At 37.1% G+C, this 23,941-nt stretch overlaps 2 protein-coding genes across 3 annotated transcripts in view; both read left to right on the plus strand.

Moving 5' to 3' along the window:
* ELAC2 (elaC ribonuclease Z 2) overlaps positions 1–6,219 on the plus strand; it is a 34,731-nt gene extending 28,512 nt beyond the window's left edge. Inside the window, exons 19-24 of one of the 2 annotated variants that reach the window (XM_087955633.1) lie at positions 599–699; positions 2,277–2,376; positions 2,457–2,577; positions 2,683–2,761; positions 3,445–3,589; positions 5,477–6,219. In XM_087955633.1, the coding sequence (XP_087811759.1) occupies positions 599–699; positions 2,277–2,376; positions 2,457–2,577; positions 2,683–2,761; positions 3,445–3,589; positions 5,477–5,713 (783 nt within the window). In that variant the 3' untranslated portion in view covers positions 5,714–6,219. Of the gene's footprint in view, positions 1–589; positions 700–2,276; positions 2,377–2,456; positions 2,578–2,682; positions 2,762–3,444; positions 3,590–5,476 lie in introns of both variants that reach the window. The other variant, XM_026676985.2, reaches the window with a different exon arrangement.
* A 2,595-nt stretch (positions 6,220–8,814) lies between these two features.
* DNAH9 (dynein axonemal heavy chain 9) overlaps positions 8,815–23,941 on the plus strand; it is a 235,061-nt gene continuing 219,934 nt past the window's right edge. The window contains exons 1-6 of the mRNA XM_087955634.1: positions 8,815–9,239; positions 15,517–15,713; positions 16,013–16,171; positions 16,478–16,608; positions 21,387–21,598; positions 23,096–23,329. Coding sequence (XP_087811760.1) covers positions 8,841–9,239; positions 15,517–15,713; positions 16,013–16,171; positions 16,478–16,608; positions 21,387–21,598; positions 23,096–23,329 — 1,332 coding nt within the window. The 5' untranslated portion in view covers positions 8,815–8,840. The remainder of the gene's footprint in view (positions 9,240–15,516; positions 15,714–16,012; positions 16,172–16,477; positions 16,609–21,386; positions 21,599–23,095; positions 23,330–23,941) is intronic.

The raw sequence follows: 23,941 nt of genomic DNA on the forward strand, positions 1-23,941 counted from the left end.
GGCACTGTTTGATGTAGGGACCTGAAGCATGGTCTTCCTATTATACCTGGTGGGATGAGCAGAAACAGTGAGGGATAAAGAAACGGATTGTCCTGCAAATAATCTGGTCCTACATCATATAGTGCTTTATAGGTGACAACCAGTACATTGAATTTGATAGCAGCTCACAGAGCAGTTTCTGAGTGCTCTTCAAGGGCAGGCCCATTTAGAGTGTTTTACAGTAATCCAGAGAGGAGGTACTAAATTATAAGCAAGGCCTCTGGTTCATGAACCATGTCATTGATACACAAAATGAACCTGTGTAGAGAGGTTCCCCTAGTCACAGCTGTTAATTGCTCTTTGAGCAGGGGCCATGAGTCCAGTCTTGCATGGCTCTGGTTCAAAATATGTCAGGGTTGAAGATGTCAGTTGAGCCAAAGCCTGTTCTACACAATTCAAGCTGACATTCCCCAGGAATCTCCTTCATGAAGAATACCTAAGTATCAGAAGAATAAACAGGGATTAATTCTTGCCTTGTTTTGTATTGTGACCGCATGGTTTACTGGTTCTTGCAAGATTTCTCATGATTTATTTATTTACATTCACTCAGGTATCCCAGGGTGAGTCTCACAACCCACTGTTATTAGTTGCACCCACAATACTTTGGACATGGCTGCATCAATACCATGATAACTGTCAAGAGATCCTGGGTCACATCAAGTAAGTAGATAAAGTACTTATGTGAGACATTGAAGTATATTTGTAGCAATATGTTACAGTAATGTTTCTTTATCATAAGTTACTGTTGATTCCAAAACGACACTCAAAGATGGGTCACTTGAGATTTCACTGATCATACCTTGCTGTTGCTCCAGAAGTTACAGCCATGAGCATTACTCATCACATGCAGACCTTGTCTTTTTTTATCAGTTTATATATTCCACCCGCCATCAAAACCACTCAGAGCAGTGTGCATGATTTACCACTTCTATTCTCCCTGTAACCCTATATCATAAATTACTCCAAGAGAGTGTTTCTAATTCAAGAGCCTTCATGGCCTTGTTCCAATACACAATACACTTAATCCAGTTGGCCATTTACCCAATTAGATCTCCCCGCTGATGATTTTGGAACCCATTTTTTTCCAGAAGGTGCTCTGGTCTAATTAACCTGTGTGTCAGGTAAATTTCATAACAATACTAGCTCTTCTCCTAGCAAGGAGCAATAGATATGGCTCAAAATGTGCTGCAGCCTGGTTTTTTTTTTTTTTTTTTTGTGCTATCAGGCCTTGGTGATGAATTCTATAACGGAAAAGGCTTGGGTTTCCCCCCCCCAAAACTGTTCTATCTCTTCAGCTTTTCTTTCTTTCTTGGAGATAGCTATGCAGATGAAGCAGTTACAATAGATTTGGTGTTCCCAGGATACAGTTTACTGGATTGATTTAGCTTAGTTTGGATTGATTCTGCTTTGGACAGAATCTAGCCCCATGGGAATCAGCTCATAAGGTCAGTTGACTGAGTTGTGAAAACAGGGCCAGCCAGTGACTTTAAGGTCAGAATGGAGATTTGAACCTCTGTGTCTCCTTAATTTTAATCTGGCAATAGTTGCATCAGCACCTTCATACTCGGTTTAGTTATGTTTTTGAAGATATTAAGAGATCAGGCTGAATGAATTTATCTAATATAGTAATTTAGTATCTTGTAAACCTCTAGAAAAAGTGCCTATTTTTGGGGGGGGACCCTAAATTGTTTTGAAGAGGAGGTATAGATACATTTCACATAGATTTGATTCAGTTTGGCAGTTATTTTTAACATTTGTAGAATACTGATTGCATATTCTTTAAATCATTGTTCATCTAAGTGAGAAAAAGTGATCTGGGTGACAAAATTTTTATTATAACCTGGCTGGTAACGGTTCCACCAAGTGTTTATTATGGTTAGTTTAATGTTTAAATTAAAAAAAATTCAGCATTGCCAGTTTAGAGCAATTTTACATCCTTTACATGTCATTAATTTCATTATTTATAAAAGTCTTAGAGAAGGTAGACAAAGCCAATAATGGGATTAATGTTCTTCTATGAAATTGGTTGATGTGGGCAGAAAATAATATTATATTTGACAGCTAGTAACATAGGAATTTGAAAGGAAAAACAAGTGTCCTAACAGTGTACACTTATGAAGGCAATGCTTTTCCCTTTGATACCAGGTAGTTCTGCTTTGAAAAGTTCTTGTTCTTTCACAAAACAAAACCATACATGTTTTTACTATAATTGTAGCCTCTTTTTTTTCCCTTTTCAGAATGATTCCTGCCCAGTTTTTAAAAGAAAACGCTAATGTGTTCAAACCCAATGCAAAGGTGTACATTGAATCGCTTATGAAGAAATGTGACTTCAGGGAGGTAAAAAAAGGTGTGGGATAGACTGGGATAGGAAAAAAGCACACACAGATTCCAAGTGGCTAATGTGCTATGACATTTAGTTTCAGACATGCGAAGTCCGGCACTGTAAAAATGCCTTTGGTTGTTCCATGGTCCATAAATCTGGTTGGAAAGTGGTCTATTCTGGTGACACCATGCCATGTGCTGCTTTAATTGACATGGGTGAGCTATGCATTGAGTTCTACATTACTATATAGTTTGGGTCAAACCACATGTTCGGAAATTTTCTTATACTGCTCTTCAAGTGTCACAAATCTGGTTTCACAGGAAAAGATGCTTCTTTGTTGATTCATGAAGCAACCCTGGAGGATGGAATGGAAGAGGAAGCTATAGAGAAGACACACAGGTAACAAATTTCTACTAAAGGGTGACAACATTAAGGGTGAAATGAAATAAAGGAGATTTTAAAAAAAAGATGTTTAAAAATATAAACTTGTAAGATAAAGCATCTAGAGTTATAATTTATGTTCCTTGAATAATTATGTAAGATTCGAGCAAATATTAACTACTTCGAGTGTTTGCATATTTACCTGTTGTACTTAAGTCTAAGTTAGTCTTGATTCCAGATGAACCTTTTTGGTTTTGTAAGGTTATTTATTTTAAAAACCTCTCCACCCATTATATTAATATGTTAAATATGTATGTTTTAACCGGAAACAATGAATTATATATAGGGAATAAATGTGGCCCTTCTCAATATTTAAAGGTTTGACTTTGGTATTCCAAGAAAAAAAAATTGAGTCAGCAGTTTAAGATTGTAATGCTTTTCAGACCAGGACCCTGATAGGGGTAAGACTAGATGACTTAGTTTTCTGTGGGTCAAATAAATTGCTTGGCATTTTGAAGCAGGCTTCTTTGCTGATTTGTTTGACAAGGAATAGCAGCTGGAATGATCCATAAATGATTTTATGTTGCTCCTGTACTAGTCTTCCAATTTTTTTCTCCTCCCTTCTTACATAATTTGCTATAAAGGGTTCTGGGAAGAATTCTTGATTTCATACTGTTTTCTTTTTGTTTTTTTTCCCATAGCACTACTTCACAGGCTGTTGAAGTCGGAATGAGAATGAATGCAAAATTCATCATGCTCAATCACTTCAGTCAACGCTATGCTAAGATTCCTCTTTTCAGTGAAGATTTCAGTGAAAAGGTTGGAATTGCATTTGATCACATGCAGGTCAGTTAAAATTGTATCTTAAGCTAAGAGAGTACCACATTTTCATGTGCTTCTTTTGGATATTGATTAATTTTTCTAATTAACCTAAAATATTGATCTGGTTTACTAAAAAAATATTGTCATATCTTAAATTACATAAAATTATACAGGGGGATTTCAGCCCCAATGTCTCAAATTGTCAAAATCGATGAATCTGTCTTATTGAAGTGGATTCACAACTCACACCTTATAAAACTATATAGGCATGTATGGTTTCCGTTGTTTTTGTCAGCACTCATTTCTTGCTTAGTTTGCAGTTGCTTCTTGATTCCAAGTTATTCATTCTTCTGTGCATTAATTTTTATTTATTTCTTTGAAGCAACTCAAACTGTATTATTTGGAGATGCTTTCCTTTATTTTCCCATTCACAAGGGAATGATTGTACTTCTAGAATAATCTGATTTGAAATAATTTAGTCTAGCAGTCCCTTTTAAAGAACTTCCAGTAGATTGGAATTTCACTGGGCTGGGCTTAATTTAGTGAGCTGAGTGTCGTGTCTTCTCATGATCCATTTGGACTATCAGATCTGATAGGAAATCACTGGTTCAAGTCTCTCAGTTCTTCAGAATGTATTTTCATCTCTCCATTGTGTAGCTTAGTTCTAAAGTTTTTCAGTATTTCCTCTAGGGAGAAAGTGGGAATTGAGAATAACTACCTTGAAATTGTCAAGAGATTGAAAAGGTAGAAGGGATGATAAATATCTGAGCATTCCTTTGGCAAATCAGAAACTTTTGTCTTTCTGCTTAAAGAATTTTTAAATGCTCATTTTCAGAATTAGACTTAGAATCTGCTTAGTTTTCCTCCTTCATATCTCAGCTTTTAAATCTCCCTACAGATATAGTGCATTTTCATTTTCTGGAGACAGAGCAGGCCTTCCTGAATCTGTAAATTGTGTTGGTTTCTCACAAACCCATTAATAATTCTGTTACGTGAACCAGAAAGTGGTTTAAAATTAGTTTATATAGGAGTGATAGTGATTGAGCAGATAATGTAATCTATGGTATGGTGTTTTTTTTTAAATAAACCAGATAAATATTCTTTAGGATATTTACTTGAGAGTCTCACTGGACACCTATTGTTTTGGCCTCTGTGTTCAGGCATTTCGGAGGAAGGAATGATACAAATGCACAATTGGGATTGGGAGAATATATTGTATTTGAAGATTCAAATTTTGATAAATCTCTGGTTGTACTTATTTTCCCAAATCATTTTCTAAGTTGTTATTGCTATTTCATTGAACCTTTATGTGCTTGTCCTGTCCCTTTTTCTAATGCAGTTTTTTTGCCCAGCCTTACACAGACACACACACTCACATGCACAGATTCACATGTGTGTGTGCGCACGCACACACACACACACACACACGGTTCTCTTAAACAATACAGATATATTTGTTCCAAACTTTAAGAAGAATTATAGCATACACCACCATCTTTCTGATTATAGGATTTAAAAAGAGAGAGGAATAAATCACTTTTTTTGTAGGTAAGACGTCAGCCTGATGAGGGTCATTCTAATGACCTATTGGCTAATTCAGGTTCTGTTCCCTGTTGGCTTTTTCAACAGAAATCAGATATGATGACATGTTAGAGTGGAAGAACTCTGATTTTAGAATTCTGAGATGGTTTTTCCTAGAGATCAGAACATTTTAAATATGTAAGTGAGCTTGAAAAATTGGTTGGGCACTAGATTAGTTGTCCATCAGGTTTTAATTAGTCTGTTGACACAGTTCAAAAAAGTTCAGTATTAAGGTATATGCGATACATGTAACCCTTCCTTTACAAAAATGTAAAGGCTGTAGATTGTTCTGTACAGTTTTTGCTATATATTATTGGTTTTCTTTGTCAGGTTTGTTTTGAAGATTTCGATGCCATTCCAAAACTGATCCTTCCTCTGAAGGCCTTGTTTGCAGATGAGATTGAAGAGATGGAGGAGCGCCGGGAGAAGCGAGAATTGCGCCAATTGAAAGAGGCGTACAAAGCTTCCCAGACTGTTGTGGGGAACAGATCACCAGCCAAAACGAAATTGGAACACACAGAGGATTCTGTTGGAGCACCAAATAAAAAACTTAAAACTACCAATTAAGCAAAGCAGCAAGGTAGCTGCTGTTCTATCAGGGAGAGTGACTTTAGCATATGACATCTGATATGTATGAGGCTGAAGACTCTAGGAGGTATCGATGCATTGAACTTTGCCAGATGGTTGGCTCTGGATAAATTGCTTGTGTTCCCACTACAAAGCAGAGTTCCTACTGAACATGTTAATAGCATAGCTAACAAAATGTACTTCCCAGCTGCATTATCTGGAAACACTGATCCGATGGCTCATTTTCCCGTCTGCTGAAAATATTTTATTATATGGTCATTGAGAAAAATAATGGTTAATTTCTTTTTTTTTAAAAAAAAACAACCTTTAAGCTCAATAAGCTTGTAGTGTTGTGATTATATACACTTCTGGAGTTGTCACTGTTTATCTAAAATCAATTTTGCAGCATTCTTCCTATGAGGCTGTTTATAGCACAACATTTAAAATACTCATATTTTTAAATTCAAGGACCCAGTAAATAAAATGTACAGCATGGATACATTGAATGCACATTGTCCTAAAATATCTTCAGCCATATTACTGCAAGTTAGACGTTTCATAGGGATATACTAACCACCTAAAATAAGTACAAACTAACTTTTCATTGTATTATTCCCCCCAAAAGAAACTCAAATTCTTTATCATGTCAGCCACCAAAAGCAAAACAAAATGATTAGAGTTAGGGATCAAGAAACACTTGGGTGGCTATAGGCCCCTCACCACTTACTACCGGTAAGTCTTTAAAAGGAACAGGCATGATTAAAGATCGCACTATTCATTAAATTGATATCTCACCAGTCTGAGAATTTCAGTCCTCCATCCTCCTCCAGGTGGTCCTTGACTTTTGACCATAATGGAACCTGCCCACTAACACCCACAAGTTGTGATGTTTGTTAAGTGAGGCACTCATGCTCACTTCACTTAATGACTCTGATTTCTGAACTCCCTGTTGTCATTAAGTGGAGCATGGGATGCCTTGGGTGGCAGGGCTATTTCTGCACTGCAGCATTTCACCAGCTTACACCCGGCCTGCTCTAGGCCTCTCAGGGCCTCCCTCACCCCCTGAGGCATTCCGTGCTCCACTCCCTGCCCCACTGGGTCCCTGCAGGTCTTGTCGCTGCTGGGTCCCACCCCATCCTGCCCACTCCCCATCATGGTTTGGTCACTTTCCAATAGATCTTTAGGAAGCAGTTTACTGGGCAGCCTTCTTACACAAAGGCTGCATAGCACCATTCCAGAAGTGGGCATTATTTTTGGAATGGTCACAATTCAGAATGGTGTCCAGTTCCAGAAACATGCCACATGGCCTTTATAATTTGTAGGGGTCGAGTGGCTGGCTCTCCTTTCTGGACGTGATCTCCAGAGATCTGTCCTAATGTAAGTCTTTGGATAGTCCCGAAAGTGAATCTAAAGGCAATTAAAATGAGCAGAGTGAAAAGTGTCCTTCCTAAAGAGGAAAATATTTGTAGCTCAGGGTTTGAAATTAAGAGTTCCTTGGTGCTCTCCAAGCTTGGTTGTTTCCTTGCAGATGTTTCATTTCCAAAACTAGGTAACAGCATCATTTTATGTTGCCCAGAGTCACTTTATAGGAGAGATGGGCCACATACAAATAAAAATAAAATTACTGCAAGAAAGCAACCAAGCTCAGAGAGCATCAAGTGATAGCATCAGTGTCCTTCCTTTTTAAGGGATTAAGAGATTAGTGGTTGAAAAAGCCTGAAAAGGGTGATAAAAAGAAATTCCAAGTTCTAGTGAAGCTGTTGAAATATTTTTCCTTCTCACAACAATAATAACGTGACTATTGCTGGACATGAATGAAATGCCCTGGATTCTTTCTTTTTTGGACGAGAGCTACCCCCTTTGCCCAGTCTAGTACCCTATGCATAGACTGAGAAACAAATCCTTGGTGCTGAAAGTGAGGAATTGAAGCGGAAGCTCTTTACTGACTTTCTTTGTAGGCAGCACAAAAGGGTGTAGTTTGCATTTATTTAGTTTTAGCTTCTATTGTATGAACCCGAGAGCTAGTTTGGTTTACAGTGGTGGTTATGGCACCGGGCTGCAAACAGAAAGACTCTTAAGTTCTAGACCTGCCTTAGGCACAAAGCCAACTGGGTGCCCTTGGGCCAGTCAAATTAAGAAGCAGGCAATGACAACCCACAGGGATGCCCAGGCAGTCACAAGGAGTCAACAGTGACTGTTAGGCAGAGATCGATTGATAGATTTGTATGAACCTAGCCTGGCTCGTAGATACTAAACCGATCTGCTTAGCCACAAGATACTGAAAGACCCCCAGTTGCCTTAAAGCAAACTTGATTGTTTTTTAGAACCCATGTACAGGTAATCCTCAACTTACAACAGTTCATCTAGTGAACTGCACTGTTAGAACAGCACTGAAAAAAAGTGACTTGTGACCATTTTTCACACTTAACGACCTTTGTAGCATCCCCATAACCACGTGAGCAAAATTCAGATGCTTGGTAACTGGTTCCTTCTTATGACCATAGCTGTGTCCCAGGGTCATGTGATCACCTTTTGCAGGCTTCTGGCAAACAAAATCAATGGGGAAGCCGGATTCATTTTAACCACCATGCAAACTGCAGTGGTTCACTTCCCATCTCTGGCAAGAAAGGTCGTAAAACTCACTTCACAAATTTGTCATTTAACAACTACGATTATGGGCTCAATTGTGGTAAGTTGACGATGACTGTACTAAGCTGGAAGCTTTCAAAAGAGACTGGAGTGCCACCTGTCAGAAATAGTGAAGGGTCTGCTTGAAGGGGGCGGGGGTTGGACTAGATGACCTACAAGGTCCCTTTTGTTATTCTGCTAAGCCAGAAGCAGCAAATTGCCTTTGGTTCGAGTTCTCCGGGCAGTTCCTGGCTTGTTTTCCCGATCATTTCTGCCTAGACCGTATCAGGGAAAGAGCTGGGAATCCATCCGGACATGCCGGGAGCTGCGGGTTTCTCTCCTCTCAGGTGCTCCGTCCGCCAACGAAGGAAAGAGGCGGGACAGCCTGTCAGAGCTGACTTTTGCAGCCGGTCCCTCCCACTCCCGCTCAGGAGCGTCCCGGTCGCCCAAGCAACAGCCGCGCCGACCAAAACACTCGGGGAAACGGAGAGCCGGCGGCATGGGGAGCAAAGAGGAGGAGCAGGACCCGGACCAGGAGGGCTCCCCAGAAGCGAATCCCCGCGCCCGGCTGCTTGGGGAGCGGGTGGCGCGCAGCTTGAGAGTGGAGCCGGAGCGCTGGGCGCGTTGCCTGGAATCTGCCGAAGCGCGGCTGCTGCTGCGCGCCTTCCTGGATAGCGAGCCAGCCGGGCGGCTTCTGTTTGTCACTCAAGGGACAGCGGGGCAGTTGGCGCTGGCCGAGGAGCTGGTTTTGGCGCCCACCGCTGGCCGCTCTTCCAAAGGGGTCTTCCTGCTGCGCCTCGCATCCGGACCGCTGCGCTCGCCTCCCGCCCCCGGGCAACTGCTATATGGAGACCTGTCGGTAGCCACCCTTGACCAGCTGGCCACGCTGGTGGAAGAGGTAGGCAGCGCGACGGGCTGACTCGGGGGCGCTTTGGTAGATTTCAAGCTCTCGGGATCCGGGCTGCGATGATTCGAGGGGCCGCTAGATGGCGCCCATACAGAAAACGCCTCCACTTTCTTTTGCTGCAAATACAGGTAGTCCTCGACTTACAACAGTTCCTTTAGGCAACGTTTAAAGTAACAACGGCCCTGGGAAGAAAAGTGAGGAAGGACCATTTTTCACCCTTAGGACCTTTGCAGCATCCTCTTAATCACGTGATCAAAATCTGGATGCTTGGCAATTGGTTCATACTTAATGGCCACTGCTGTGTCCCAAGGTTCAGGCGATCACTTTTTGAGACCAGCAAAGTCAATGGGGAAGCCAGATTCATTTAACAGCTGGGTTACTAACATATCAACTGCAGGGATTCACTTAACAACCGTGGCAAGAAAAGGTCATAAAATGGGGCAAAATTCACAACAATTTCATGACAGAAATTTTGGGCTCTAGTGTTGTAAGTCAAGGACTACCTGTTGTGTGACAGGCTGGGGAGGGGTGGACTTTTCTTAACTCCTCCTGCTTTGGAGGCATCTGGGACATGCAGCTCCTTAACACACACACACACACACACACACACACACACACACACACGTAACACACACACGCACACACACACACACACACACACCTCCCCCCCCCTTCCAGCAACTTGTTACAAGAAATGTTGGACAGCCTTATGTCTACACTTAGTATTTGGCAAGGGGTGAGGTAAGGTGAAGAAGGCAAGAAAAGCAAACAGGGCAGTGAGACAAAATGTGCTGGTTGGGGTAGCAATTATCTGTATTTTCCCCAGTTTTTTTTTTCATTTTTGTATTGTGATTATTTTTTCCCTTATGGTGTTAGGTTTAATATTGTAAACACTGTTATTTTTACATTAAGTTCCTGGCTTATTATATAGTGTTTTTTTTTCTTTTTTCATATCCCAATAGTAAGGCTGGATGTCCAGTTTCTGGACATTATGCTGCTGAAGTTCACTGACTTCATACACTGAGGTGGATCATTTTTCTATTGCTTTTTAGCAGGTGTACTGAAGGGGCAATGGATGATGAGAACAGAATCCTGGAGGGTCTTTTCATTTACATCTTCCTCAGAAACAGAATAATTGATAGAATTCAAGGATAAACAAACAAACAAACAAATAAATAAAGTATGCTGTTTGTTCACTTTAGTGATTTGCTAAAGTTTTAGTTGTGTTTTGTGGCAATTAGCATAGAAACAAATACGCAGACAAAATTGCAATTTGATGGGATTTTTACTTAATTGTCATTTAAATGGCAAGCCTGCATTTCTAATTAAAATCAAAAGAAACGTATTTGTACTGACTGAAAGATCTTTTGACTAACCCTCCATGTGCTTTACAATTCCAGTTTATTTGTAAAGAATAAACACTACCTCTGAGGTTAGTGAAAGTTATTGTCAGGTAATTATACCCAAGATCATCATAATCACACACAAATATCTTGCCATAGAACGTACATTTGAAAATGATTAACATTTTAATTATATTGATAAAACCTGGTATCATGTTGCTAAAATTCACTGTCTAAATTTAGACATTTGTTGAAGACAATATATTTGCTTAATTTTACCCTATATGAAAGATGTCTGCAATGTGTGTGGGTTGTGTAACATTTGTTGCCACATGGCTAATTATGGCCAATATCAAGCTTTTGATCCTTATCTGGTTTGATATCCAACATTATCTTTTCATATGCTGGAATGGAAAATACTTGATTTTTATTCCTAGAGCAGAATTTAGTTCCTTAGTGCCAGTTTTAATAGGAGCGTTCCCTTTTCCATATCAGCAAAGTATCCATATGCTTTCCAATCACTTTAGTGACTTGCTAAACAGATCTTGTTTTACCTTGTAAGCTATAATACCGAAAACTGTAATAACAAAATAAAACCAATCTTTTATGTTTAAGTACCATTTGAACTTGACCTTCTATACATTGACAGTATAAGAAAAGTTAATAAAATGTATTACTAGCAATCACTTTTTCGTATAAATTGATGCTAGTAATACTTTTTATTAACTTTCTGGCTGTAAATGGTAACTGACCACATTTTTCTATATTAGAAAGAGAGAAAGAAGGGGGAAGGGGAAATAATTATTTGGGGTTTTTTCCCCTGCAAATAATTGCTGATGAACAAGAATACATAACTTTAGATCACAAAGCAAGAAAATGAAGGATGAGACCAGGTACCCATGCATTTCCTGGAGTTGCCTGTTAAGACAGGAGAATATAATCTTGTGTGTGTGTGTGTGTGTTTGTGTGTGTGTGTGTGTGTGTTAAGAGCTGAATTCCTACAGGTATGTAGGAGGGGATGTGATATGTCAGCAGTGGTGAAACAATCCATTTCCAGTTGCCAGGAAAGAGACAGGTTATTTTTCATAGAAGATTGGCTTGCTTGCAAAAGGCTTTTGAAATTAGGCTGCTTACTCAGATCAGCAGGTGCCCATTTCTGAGTCTGCTGATGGAAAAGATCTCTGCCTCGGCCTACTGAGTATGCTACTCAAAATACAGTAGATAATAGTAGATACTGGTATCTAGGGCTATCCAGTGTATGTGTGTCAAAAAAAGGTTAAGATTATGGCCGCAATAGTGCAATTGAAACATTGACCTTTTCTTTTTACATCTGTCAATGCATGTACAAAAGGGACAGGACTTCAATTGCATGATCATAGCGGCAACTTGTCTTTTTTTTTTTTTACACCTCTCTTCCAATTTGGACTCTTCTTCTTCTTCTTCTTCTTCTTCTTCTTCTTCTTCTTCTTCTTCTTCTTCTTCTTCTTCTTCTTCTTCTTCTTCTTCTTCTTCTTCTTCTTCTTCTTCTTCTTCTCCTCCTCCTCCTCCTCCTCCTCCTCCTCTTCTTCTTCTCCTCCTCCTCCTCCTCCTCCTCTGCTTCTTTTTAGAGCCATTAACCTGGAGCACAGCAGAGATGGTTAATACATGCTGATTATTTGTGAAAGAAAGACGTTGACTGATGGGCATCTCTGTGATAGATATAATGTGTACTTTCATTCAAGTGAATGATTACACTCTGCCTTAATGCAAGGTGACAATGTGTTTCACGGTTTCCCTATTTCATTTTCTAATGACAAATTAACTTTATTAGGCCTCCTGTTGTATATCTAATATGATAACAGTAAATGTTAGTGTGCTGCAAGGCTTTTCAAGGCTTACTGTTCACATTTGATGTCTTAGCCTAAGAAGTTTAGGCATCACAATTTTGATTGGGATACATGAAATAATTGAGAACCAAGAATATGCATTCAAATGATATGTGAATCAGTTACCTTCCTTAATAATATGCATATGTAAGGAACTTATTAAAAGTTCTTTTACCATTAATTGATTGTATCTCAGATGGATTACACTGATTGGTTAGAGAAGCAGAATACAAGAAGGCTAAGAGCCATTGATCACGGTTTAGTTTTACTTGTTTTAGTTTTCTTGGCCTGTGTGATCATTCTTAAGTCTTTGTGGGATTTGCACTGTATAGCCTGCAGCTCTTTAGATTTGGAATGAGAAAAAGGGACTGGAATGTGCATGACTCGCACATAGACAGAAATGCCTGCCAAATTAATCACTTCTTTTCAAAGGATTGCACTAGAACAGCGGTGTCAAATTCTCAGCCCACGGGCCGGATGCATCACATACTGGCCACACCCACCCCATTTTAGTGAAGGGGGAAAATGTTGTGATACGTCATGTGATGACAATGTGTCATCGCAAGTTTGATACCCGTGCGCTAGAGCTGCAGTGAGGAGCTGTGTGATCCTGGGAAGAAACACAGCTGTTTTAATGAGTTGCTGACCAACTGCTACCAAGTACTCTCACTCATTCCGAAGTATGTCATCATGGCCCCATAGTTCTACTTGGTCTGATAGTTTGCCATTTCATTGCTGTAGATCTATGTGATTTATCATAGTGTAATAACAATGGTAAATGTTTCTGAATACACGTCACCACACAATTCCTTTAAATTCCCCAGCTTTCCTATGTATTATTACTCTGTTTACCTCATATGTCTATATGTTATCTTTACAATATATTTTATTTCCTCCGCTTTATGTTTACACTTCACTGTGTCTTCTGTATGGATGAAGGACAGCAGATATTGGAATTATATATTTCCATATATTCATGTGAATAGAGCAAAATTAAACCATGACCTAATATTTTGGGAGCAGGTGGATTTTCAGCTTTAGTATTTAATACTTGACAATAGGTAACAATGATAATCTTCCAGGTTCAAAGAACTGAATCCTCCCTCATTAATTGATATTTACATTTTCTGTAAAGATATTCTCAGAATTGAAGAACCTCACAGAAATATTCTAAACAAAGAATTTATTTCCTGAAAGTATTTTCCAGATATACACAGTAGTGGGATTCATCTGGTTCACACCTATTTGGTAGAATGGTTTGTTAACTTTCTGAGCAGCTGGGAGAACAAATTCTTTATCCTTCAATAAGGCAACATTAAAATTCCAATTTCTTAATACCTTAGCCAATTTCTGAAACACACATTCAAAGTAATTGCCTCATAATCAGATATACAGTATAACAAAGATCAATATTACACTTTTGAATTTGGTAATACAAGGTCTATAATATTAAAACTGATCAAGCTTAAAAAATTCTCATGCACACCTATATACAGTAGAATATGTATTTTGTTTTGGTTGGATACATCAAACGCTAGATGTCGAGTAAATTCAGTTCTTCTATGTAAATCTTAAATTAAATAATGCTCATTTAGAACAATTTGTACATTAATTGGAAATCCTTTACAAATTAAAATGGCGATGCCTTTAGCTTTGGTTAAGTATCTGTGAGATAAACTGTCCCATCCAATCCTTCATTAATAAAAAGTTATCCTCTTCCATTAAATCAGTTTTATATAGATAAGCAAAGTCTGCCCTTAATTATTATAAATAAGCTACCGGTAAGTTTATATTTTGTTTTTTTTTGGATTCACATAACCCTTTTACCAGTGGTGTGATTCCAATAATTTAACAACCGGTTCTCTGCCCTGATGACCGGATGGGTGGGTGTGGCCATAGTGGGCGTCAGCAGGGTGTGTGACAGGCAGCACTTGGCCTCCTGCACCCCACTGGGAGCAAAAATGGGCCACAATGGGGCTGCGATGCACCCCCCCATGCCCCATTTTGGGCCTAGTAGGCCTTCCTGCAACCCCCTAGGAGCAAAAATCGGCCACGGGGAGACTCCTGGAAGTGGTGGGGTGGGGCCAGCCAGCAATTTAACAACTGGTTCAGCTGAAGTGGTGTGAATTGGTTGAATCCGATCACTGGCTTTTACATTAAGACTAACTTAGTCTGTTTTATTTTGGCCCACTTATTAATACAAATACCAATTGATTTTATGGCATATGCCATTTGAAAAATGACAAATAATAATGTTTTCTATATTTAAATATTTAAAATATTTTCTAGCATTGCTCATAAATGTAAAGCCTTCATAAAGATTGAATTTAGCATTCAAATAGCACTCTATAGGTATATGTGGAACCTATATTTAAAAAAAAAGTATGTGCATAAAAATAAAGGAACAAAGAAATAACTTTTTAAAAATCCCCTAAAAAGTATACATAAGTAATAATAATAATAATAATCAAACAACTTGAAGATTTGCCAAAAGGGAAGGCTCAATGATTTCATTTCTCTTTTTATTCTGAAAATTACAAGACAGTTTCAAGCATTACTAGTTAAAAAATGTACCCTGTATTAAAAATAGAATTGGCAGTAGGCCCAGACTCTGTACCTTGAAAGTAACCAAAATATAAGCAAAAAAAAAAAAAAGGTGGGAATTTTTTTTCAAATGTAGATCTTTTAAATAGACATTTTTACTACAGAACTGAAGGCAAACTCAAATTCTCTTGATCACTTGAGGATCTCCTAGACATATTTGGTTTGAATTTCCACATTTTTCATCCAAGGTGGTCAAAGAGGAATATCTAGTTTCTTGGAGTTAATAGATTAATGCCTTTTTAATGCAATGTTTCATGGAGATTATTTGCTTGTAGCTATTTCCATATGTCTGTTCTGACTGGAAACTCAGGAAGGCAGAAAACTCTCAAGACTATAAAATGGTTATTTGGTTCTTTTGCTAGATGTAAGAAAATCAGGAAACCAGAAGATTTGATGCAATATTTTCTGTTGCTTCTCCTATATCAGTTTTATAACGGCATATTTGAATGCTTCCAGGTAATGATGCCTCTCTTGGTGAACCAGAGAAACCATCACAGTTGGCCCAATGTAGTATCCCAAGATATTATTAATCATGTCTGCTGTCTGAAAAGGAGTGTTTTTGTGATGGTTGGCCAAATTAGAGGAAAAACATTGCTATCTCTACCTATTGAGCCTGAGAGGGAGAGATGCATTAACTCTGACAATGACAAAAAGTAAGTTGTAATGCTTTATTACAATGCTATTGGATTCAGTGGTCATTTTCAAGATACTGCATGAATTGAAAACTGTTTATGTTTAAGCTATAAATTGTTGAATGAGTAGGAACAGAAGCATAGAAATGTAAACATGTGCAAATAATGTGAGCCTGTAATAATAAATTTGTTTTGTGACAAATTTCCTATTATTTCATTGAAAGTGAGAATTTATGTTTTTGCCTTATATATTTGTTTTCTATAGAACCACTTTCAAAAGACAAATAAGGCTGATCTGTTGATACTTTTGTTTTTTGCAGTACTGAACTGGTAGATAAGTCTATTATTCATGCAATCGAGTCTTCTGTTATTGAATGGACCCATCAGATCCAGAATGTTCTTAAGAGACAATCTTCAGAACTGCTTTTGCAAGGCAAAGATCCCCATCCAATGGTGGAGTTGGATTTTTGGAAAAATAGGTACTATATATTGTTTAACTCATTCTATAATGAAATCTAAATAGAGTAGGAAGAGCTAGATCTTTGTGGCTGCCAGTTGTGGTAGGTTATTTGCCCTAGCTGATCTGGAGGAAAAAGCTGAGAAGTATCCATTTAAAAAGAAAAACTAAGTTGTACTGTTTCTTACTTTCTGGCTGACACAAAGAATAACATTTCTTTGTTACATTCATTTGTCCTAGGAAGGTTATAAGCCTGTTTGCTGCAAGAGAGAATGTGATTTAATTGGTGGAATAAATTTTCTCATACCTTCTTCATTATATGTTACAGATATGAGGATTTACAGTGTATTTATAGCCAACTAAAAGCCAGAAGAATTTTGACTATGTTAGAGCTACTAGATAAGGTGCAAAGCACTTACTTCCCAGCACTCAAATCCATCTTCAGTGATGTAGAAGCAGGTAAAGCTGTGAAATTTTGGATTATTGTAATTAAACATAGATTATTATTGCAATTACTTGATCAATATTCTATACATAAAAGTCAACCTCTACAAAGTTATTAAGATTTACTTCTTTTCTTGTATAAAAAGAGTCTTGTTTCATGATTTCTAGAGATAATGATACATGGCATTAAATCTCAATGATTATTCTTCAATGAATGAAGATCATGATTTTTTGGGGACAAAGGCACATTTGGAATTTTTAGCAAGGTCGTGCACCTCGCCACAAAATTATTATATGGGTATACATTGACAAAACAATTGTCTTGGTGGGTGCAATCAATCAATTTATTTACTGTTTTGACCACAGTTATAACAAAAATGAAGAGTATAGTCAATCGCAAAACATAACAGAGACAAATAAGTATGGATAAAATATAACTATCTTTTGAAAAAAGTGAATAGAGGAACCTGATGTATACAGTTAAATGTAATTAATGGAAAATCAGTAGAAAAATTCACTTGCTATCAAGAGGAACATCATATGTCATTTTATCAATCTAAAGATTGCATTTGAGTTAATTCCCAGAATTGGATAAAACAGGTTGTCCATAAAGCAAACACTCTTACTTCTGATTCTAAAACTTCTGAAAACACTTAAGTGCAAATTAAAAGACTCCTAGGGTGTGTCTCTGTAATAACTGAGGTACAAAAAAGAACAAAGCATGATTGCTTTTACTCCTGTAAAATTCTATAACAGACATTTAGATTGGTGGATTTTATCTTATTAAACTGGTTACTAAATCTAGTCCAGTTGTTCTTTAGGAGGATGATGATGATGATGATGATGATGATAAAGATGCATCTGTCTTCATCATATATAAGAAGCCAGTAGTATGTGTGTGTGTGTGTGTGTGTGTGTGTGTGTGTGTGTGTGTATATATATATATATATATATATATATATATATATATATATATATATATATATATATATATAAGAATATATATATAAGAATATATATATAAGAATATATATATATATATATATATATATATATATATATATATATATATATATATATATATATATATATATATATATATATATATATAAACACACCCCCACCCAATCAGAACACAGCCAAGCCCCCACCCAATCAAGTCACACCCCCACTAGCAGTTAAAAGGAAGAAGCAGCTGCAAGCTCACATCACTCTGAGAAGCACAGAGCTGAAGACAGAAGCCTGAAGATGATGAATGAGACTTCATCGAAACATTGCCTAGATACTTCCAATCTTACGCGGGAGAAAACCCGAATAACCAAAGATCCATATATATAAAACTATATTCAAGATCCATTCTTATGTATGTGTCAGAACATGCTGTCATTTGGGGACATTGAATAGATCTGTGACTACTGGCTTCTGTTATGGATTTATTTAGTCCTCTACCAACAAATTCTTATTCTTATATATTTATATTCTTATATATTTATTGTATCCACAAACATTTTCACCTTAAGCTATGAAACCATCTTGTGTTGATGTTGAGCTTTATTTCACTGAAATCCATACTAATTAATGATATAACTGTATAAAAGTGCATTGATAAAATGGGTAAGAATGTTGAGATCAGATTCTAAGATATTAAAATCTCAGGCATTCTCAGTACAGTTAAAGTACGGACAGCAACATTTTATTAATTGTCTGTGTATGATATATTGATGAAAATGTCATACATAAGAAGAAAAATTTGCAAAAAATCTTATAGGTGGTACAAAAGGAGAATCAATTGATACTGCTTTAAAAAACTTACTTTAAAAAGGCCTGTAGTTCATTGACAAATATTATTGCTTGTACATCTGGTGCAGCTCCAGTTATGGCAGGAAGACATGGTGGAGATACGTGATTTTTGAAAAAGGAAGTTCTGCATGTTTTTCTATTGTATAACTCTCAGATAACATCTTTTAAAGTCCAAGTTTATACAATTTATTAAATATCACAGTGAATGCTATAAATTAAGATTATGACCAATTCCAAGAATGAGCAATTGTTTCAACTTGTTTATTGACATAACAATGAATGGTTTTATGCTTGTTTGTTGTTACATGTGCACAGTTAATGGCTTTCTAAAGAAAATTGTGTGACTCTTTAATTGGATCTGTCTGAAATTTCGAGTAAGCAAATGATCCTTATTGATTTTGAGAATGTTATCTCTAAGTTTATTGAGAAATTAGCTCTATTTGCACAATATAGCTTGCCAAAAGCATTCTACGAATTTTGGAGAAATTTTAAGAACATTTATATTTTCTGAAAGTTAACATAATGACTTCATACAATGAGTTAACAAACTGAATACTGATGTGTGGATGATAAATCCTTTCAGAGAAATATGTATGGTGTAGATACATTGTGTCAGGATGATATGGTAGATTGTATCATGATTATGAATGTAAAATCAATGTTAAACAATACAGAAAATTGCAAAATAGAGAAGATGCCCTCAGTATATTCATAATTATAGACCAAATGTTAATCAATATTAATACTATAGCTTCCCCATTTTTCTATCTAGTTGAATTAGGCTTCAATGCAGACAATCATTTTCCCATAAAAGAAGCAAATTGTTTGGATATAATAGAAAAACAAGCTCTTTGTCTGACCACATCAATCAAATCCTGAAACTTAGATAGAAGACACCAAGACAAATATTGTATTACAAATGAAACAAAAATAAGTAATGTTAATAAAATGAGATAATTTTATGGTATATTTTTATGAATATGAATACATTTTATTTGAATGAAACTTTATGTGCCATTTATATTTGAGTTTAAAAGTAAAAAAAAGATTAATAGTATTAAAATCTAAAAAATTAATGACAATAACAATGTATAAGTAAGTAGGCAGTAAAATCATTGCAAACGTAACAAATATTGAAAAACTGGTCACTGAAAGGTTGACGATTATTGCTGTGTAATACATCAACGTATTTAAGTATCTGGGAATTACTTTTTAATCCTCTTTGCCTGGAGGAAATAATTAAAAGCTAAAGATTGGTTAATACAATTCTGTATTTCATAGATAGTAAAGGCCCACTGCCCTAATTGCTGTCAAAATCAAAATTATTAGCCCTCATTTGACCTTAAAAATACTTTGGACTATGGAAGCAACCTAAATTCTTAAGATCTAGAAATTAGGAGAGTACTTTGGGAATGGGCTGAGTGAAATACCATTCATCTATCCTCTGTGTGCCTTCTCTCTGGTGAGTTTTAATAGTTTGTCATTTAAACTAGTAGAAGGGAGATCTAACAATATCCTAACACAAGCATAATTATGCTCATGATAACAGGGGAATACTGAATCTGCATTTTTTTTTAATTGCACTGCCTGTTTTATATTGTTTGGCACTAGGGCTTAATAACCCTTTTGCTGCTAAATTGTTCTGGCTGGTCTAATGTGGAGAAAATTCATCTTCTTTTGGCTATGCCTATATAGACATAGCTAATGAAGTAACTAAGTTTTGTGTAATTGCCTTTCTAATAGGTGAATAATGGTAATACTCTAAATATTGAATAAGTGTATATGTTTATCATATTGATGCCTAGAACACAATTAAATAGTCTATTTATACCCATGTGAACTCTGACTTCTATTTCTTCCTGTTCCTGGTTTATGTTCCCATCATTTGCTCCCTGTTATGTATATTCTTCCTTAATGGCTAATCTTTGACCCTAAATCAGTAAGACTGATTTAAAACTGTTTTCTTTTTAATCTGAGCAGCTGGGATGCTTAAAAGTGAAGCTCTGGTCTCCCACATTAAGCCTAGAAATATCCAATAGAATAAAAATGATAATAGGTAGGGTGGAAGCAAATGCTTGATTTCATTCTTTCCCATTGATATAATTTGTAAATGAAATAATAATAAAAGGAACAAGTATCATCTGTTGGCAACTGTTATGTATTTATGATGGTTGCAATGTCCTGGGGTCATGTGATCCCCATTTGCAAACTTCTGATGGGCAAAATCAATGTAGGAAGCCAGATTCAGCTAATAATTGTGTTACTGCAGTGACTGACATAACAGCAGAGGTGGGTATTCAGCAGGTTCTGACCAGTTCTGGAGAACCGGTAGCAGAAATTTTGAGTAGTTCGGAGAACCGGTGGTAACCTTTCCCACGGGAGTGGGGAGGGAATGGAGATTTTGCAGTATCCTTCCCCTGCCATGCCCATCAAGCCACACCCACCAAGCCATGCCACACCCACCAAGCCACGCCCACAGAACCGGTAGTAAAAAAATTTGAATCCCACCACTGCGTAACAGCTGTGGCAAGCAGCTTAAGTAAAAATTGGGGAAATGCACTTAACAGCTGTCTTGCTTAACAACAAAGATTTGGGGCTTAATTGTGGTTGTAAGTTGAGGACTACCTGTATACCATTCACCCATTAAAAAAAATCTTCTTTAAGGAACTGCTGAATCCTACAACATACTGTAAGAAATTGAGTTATATGTTGTTACTTTTGTGATGTATTTTCTTTGCCTTTCTTTTTCTCTGCAATTTGAAGAAGAGATCCCATTAATTTTAATATCTCATGTTATCTAACTGCATGCAACATAAAGCCAAGATAAGTTTGTTGACACCATAATTCACAATATGGATACTTGGGGAAAAATCCCTTTGTCTATAAAATGATTTATTTCCAAGGAATTTCATTTTTATATTGTCTTGTAAGAAACACACGAAGTTAAGTATTTCTTCTTTAAAAACTGTGTACTTTGTTTTCAAAAATCGCAGCTTTGATTGAAGCCCAGGATATAAATATGCACCTAAAGCCTCTCCAGTGCCCATTGGAAGAAATAGAAAATGTGGAATTTAATGAGTTGAAACCATTATTAAATTGCATGCTTCACATAGTGTGCTTAATATGGGGCACTTCAAAATATTACTGTGCACCTGCTAGGATAATTGTGCTTCTTCAAGAAATCTGCAATCTTCTTATTCAGCAGGTAAGACCTGAAGCAGTTCTAACCCTGCCTGATTGTTTGCTTGTTGATCACATTTAGAAACCACCCATCTCCCTCACGGGGCAACTCTGGACAGTGTACAAGTAAGACATAAAAACATAAAAGCTGTATATAATTATCCAAATTTCTAGACATTTTGGAAAGGTCAAGAGAGAAGGGGGGGAGGGGGGAAACCTCATCTCTGGAAGGAGGATGTTCCAGAGGGTGGAGGCAATGGCAGAGAAAGGGCCCCTGGAATCACAGGTTCCACAGCATACCTTTTCTGCCTGATCAGGTTGCTGCTGATATACCGGTAATAGGGCAAAGATAGTTCCACAGGTAACTTGGTCTCATGCCGTGTAGGACTTTAAAGGTCATAAACAATACCTTGAGTTGGACCCAGAATCAAACCAATACCCAGTACAGCTCATGTATAAGTTTATATATGTTGTCCTTGGGACCTCCAAGATTGCTCGCGCAGTCACCTTATGTACCAGATGAAGCTTCTGGATACTTTTAAAGGGTAGCCCCATGTAAAGCATATTGCAGTAGTCCAGACAGGAGATGGTCAGGGCATGAGTGTGCAAGGGAAAAACCTCCCCATCCAGGAAAGAGCGTAGCTAGTACACAACACAAAGTTGAGCAAAGGCCCTCCTAGCCACGACTGCCACTTTCTTTAAGCAGGAGGACTCCCATATTATGTACCAGGTCTGTGAGACATGAGAATTTCTGCAGAATCTTTTCAGTATAAACCTATTCGGCCAGCACATCTGAAATAATTGATTTTTGCCAGCTGTCATATCAAGAAGAGCTGTGAGACAAGGAAGAAACAGAATATTTTCTAACATGGGATTTGTTTTATCAGTGGTTAGATAATAGAAGTAGAAATTAGAAGATAAAAGACTATTATTGTCACTATTGTTGTCTATAAGTAAATTATGAAAGATCAGTACTATATATAAGTAAACAATATATTATTATTATTACCATTACCATCATCATTATTATCACTTTATTGAGTGATAATAAAAATTGAGATTCTTAGCATCTCATGTTGACAACATTGATGGCATAATTATGGTTCACTAAATAGGACAGTAAGAACATGGGATGCTGCTAGCAGGAAACTGTTACTATGCATTCAATCTCCTTCATTCATGGAATTTCACGTGAAATTTTACCCTCCTTCTCTTTCCCCACTGTTGTTTTAATTTCTTTTCTTATCAAGCATAAAATCAATTAAAAGGGGGGAAAATGGAACACATATGCAACACCTTTTGGTTGGTAGATAAGGAGCTTACTTATGCATTTGTTGTTATACACCTAACACATTTGTGTCCAAATCTACTGAACTTCCATTTTGCTAATTATCAAATCAATGTCAGTTCAATACTGAGTGGCCAATTTAAGAATCAAAGTAAATCAGCACATCTTTTACCATGATTGTTCCCTTGCAAAACTTACAAATATTTAATTTGTTTCTCTGATCTGCCCAACCAGGCCAAGAATTTTCTCAGTCCAGACGATCTACTTAAAGGAGAACCAGAAGAAAGTCTGAATAAAGTTCAGAATGCTTTTAATGTTTTTGACTACTTTAAACAAATTTTTGAAGAAAGAAGAGAAAATCTTAGTAATTATTTTCAACCAGGAGAAGAAGTAAAGCAATGGGATTTTCCTCCTGTAATGGTTTTTGCACAACTGAATAATTTCCTAGAGAGGCTTCATGTAGTACATGTAAGTACGTTGTGATGAAAAATAGAACAATGAATAATCTATATAGAAGCAATGTATTTTGTTGTCACCCTTTCCTGCAACCCATTTTGCTTTAATGCAGGGGTTCCCAATCTTTTCTATACCCCACACCTTAGAACATTCCTGATATATTCTCGCGGCCCTTAAAAATTAATAATTTTATGTATATAATTATACACTCTAATTTTGAAACTTCTAAACCCAAGTTTTTGCGCCCCTTGGAATATTGTCTATATTAAACCCCTGCTTTAATGGCTTAATGGATTTAGAGCCTTTCCCCAATTGCATTTGACTATGGAACAATCGTGACCCCTGACTGTCTGTTGATCATTAAGACTGGTTCAGTGATGCTCTCTCCTGTCAGGTCTTTGGGTATGACCTTCAGGACTATTCTAGTTTGAACAGCAGGGAAGTTCAAACCAGAATTCCCCCTTATAGTTGTCATGTTTCCAAGCTGAAATCTGACTTAGAAACATGGCTTTAAAAGAAGGATAAGCCCAACTAAGATTTGATTGGGAATATTTACATGGCGAAGGAGGTGAGAATGCTCCAATGTTTCACTCTGCAACTTCTCTCTTGCAATGGTGACTTGTT

The sequence above is a fragment of the Notechis scutatus genome, chromosome 2 (genome assembly GCF_049901735.1).
Source record: "Notechis scutatus isolate UNSWTSFEM ecotype Mainland chromosome 2, rNotScu1.2, whole genome shotgun sequence".
In the NCBI taxonomy this organism is placed as follows: Eukaryota; Metazoa; Chordata; class Lepidosauria; order Squamata; family Elapidae; genus Notechis; species Notechis scutatus.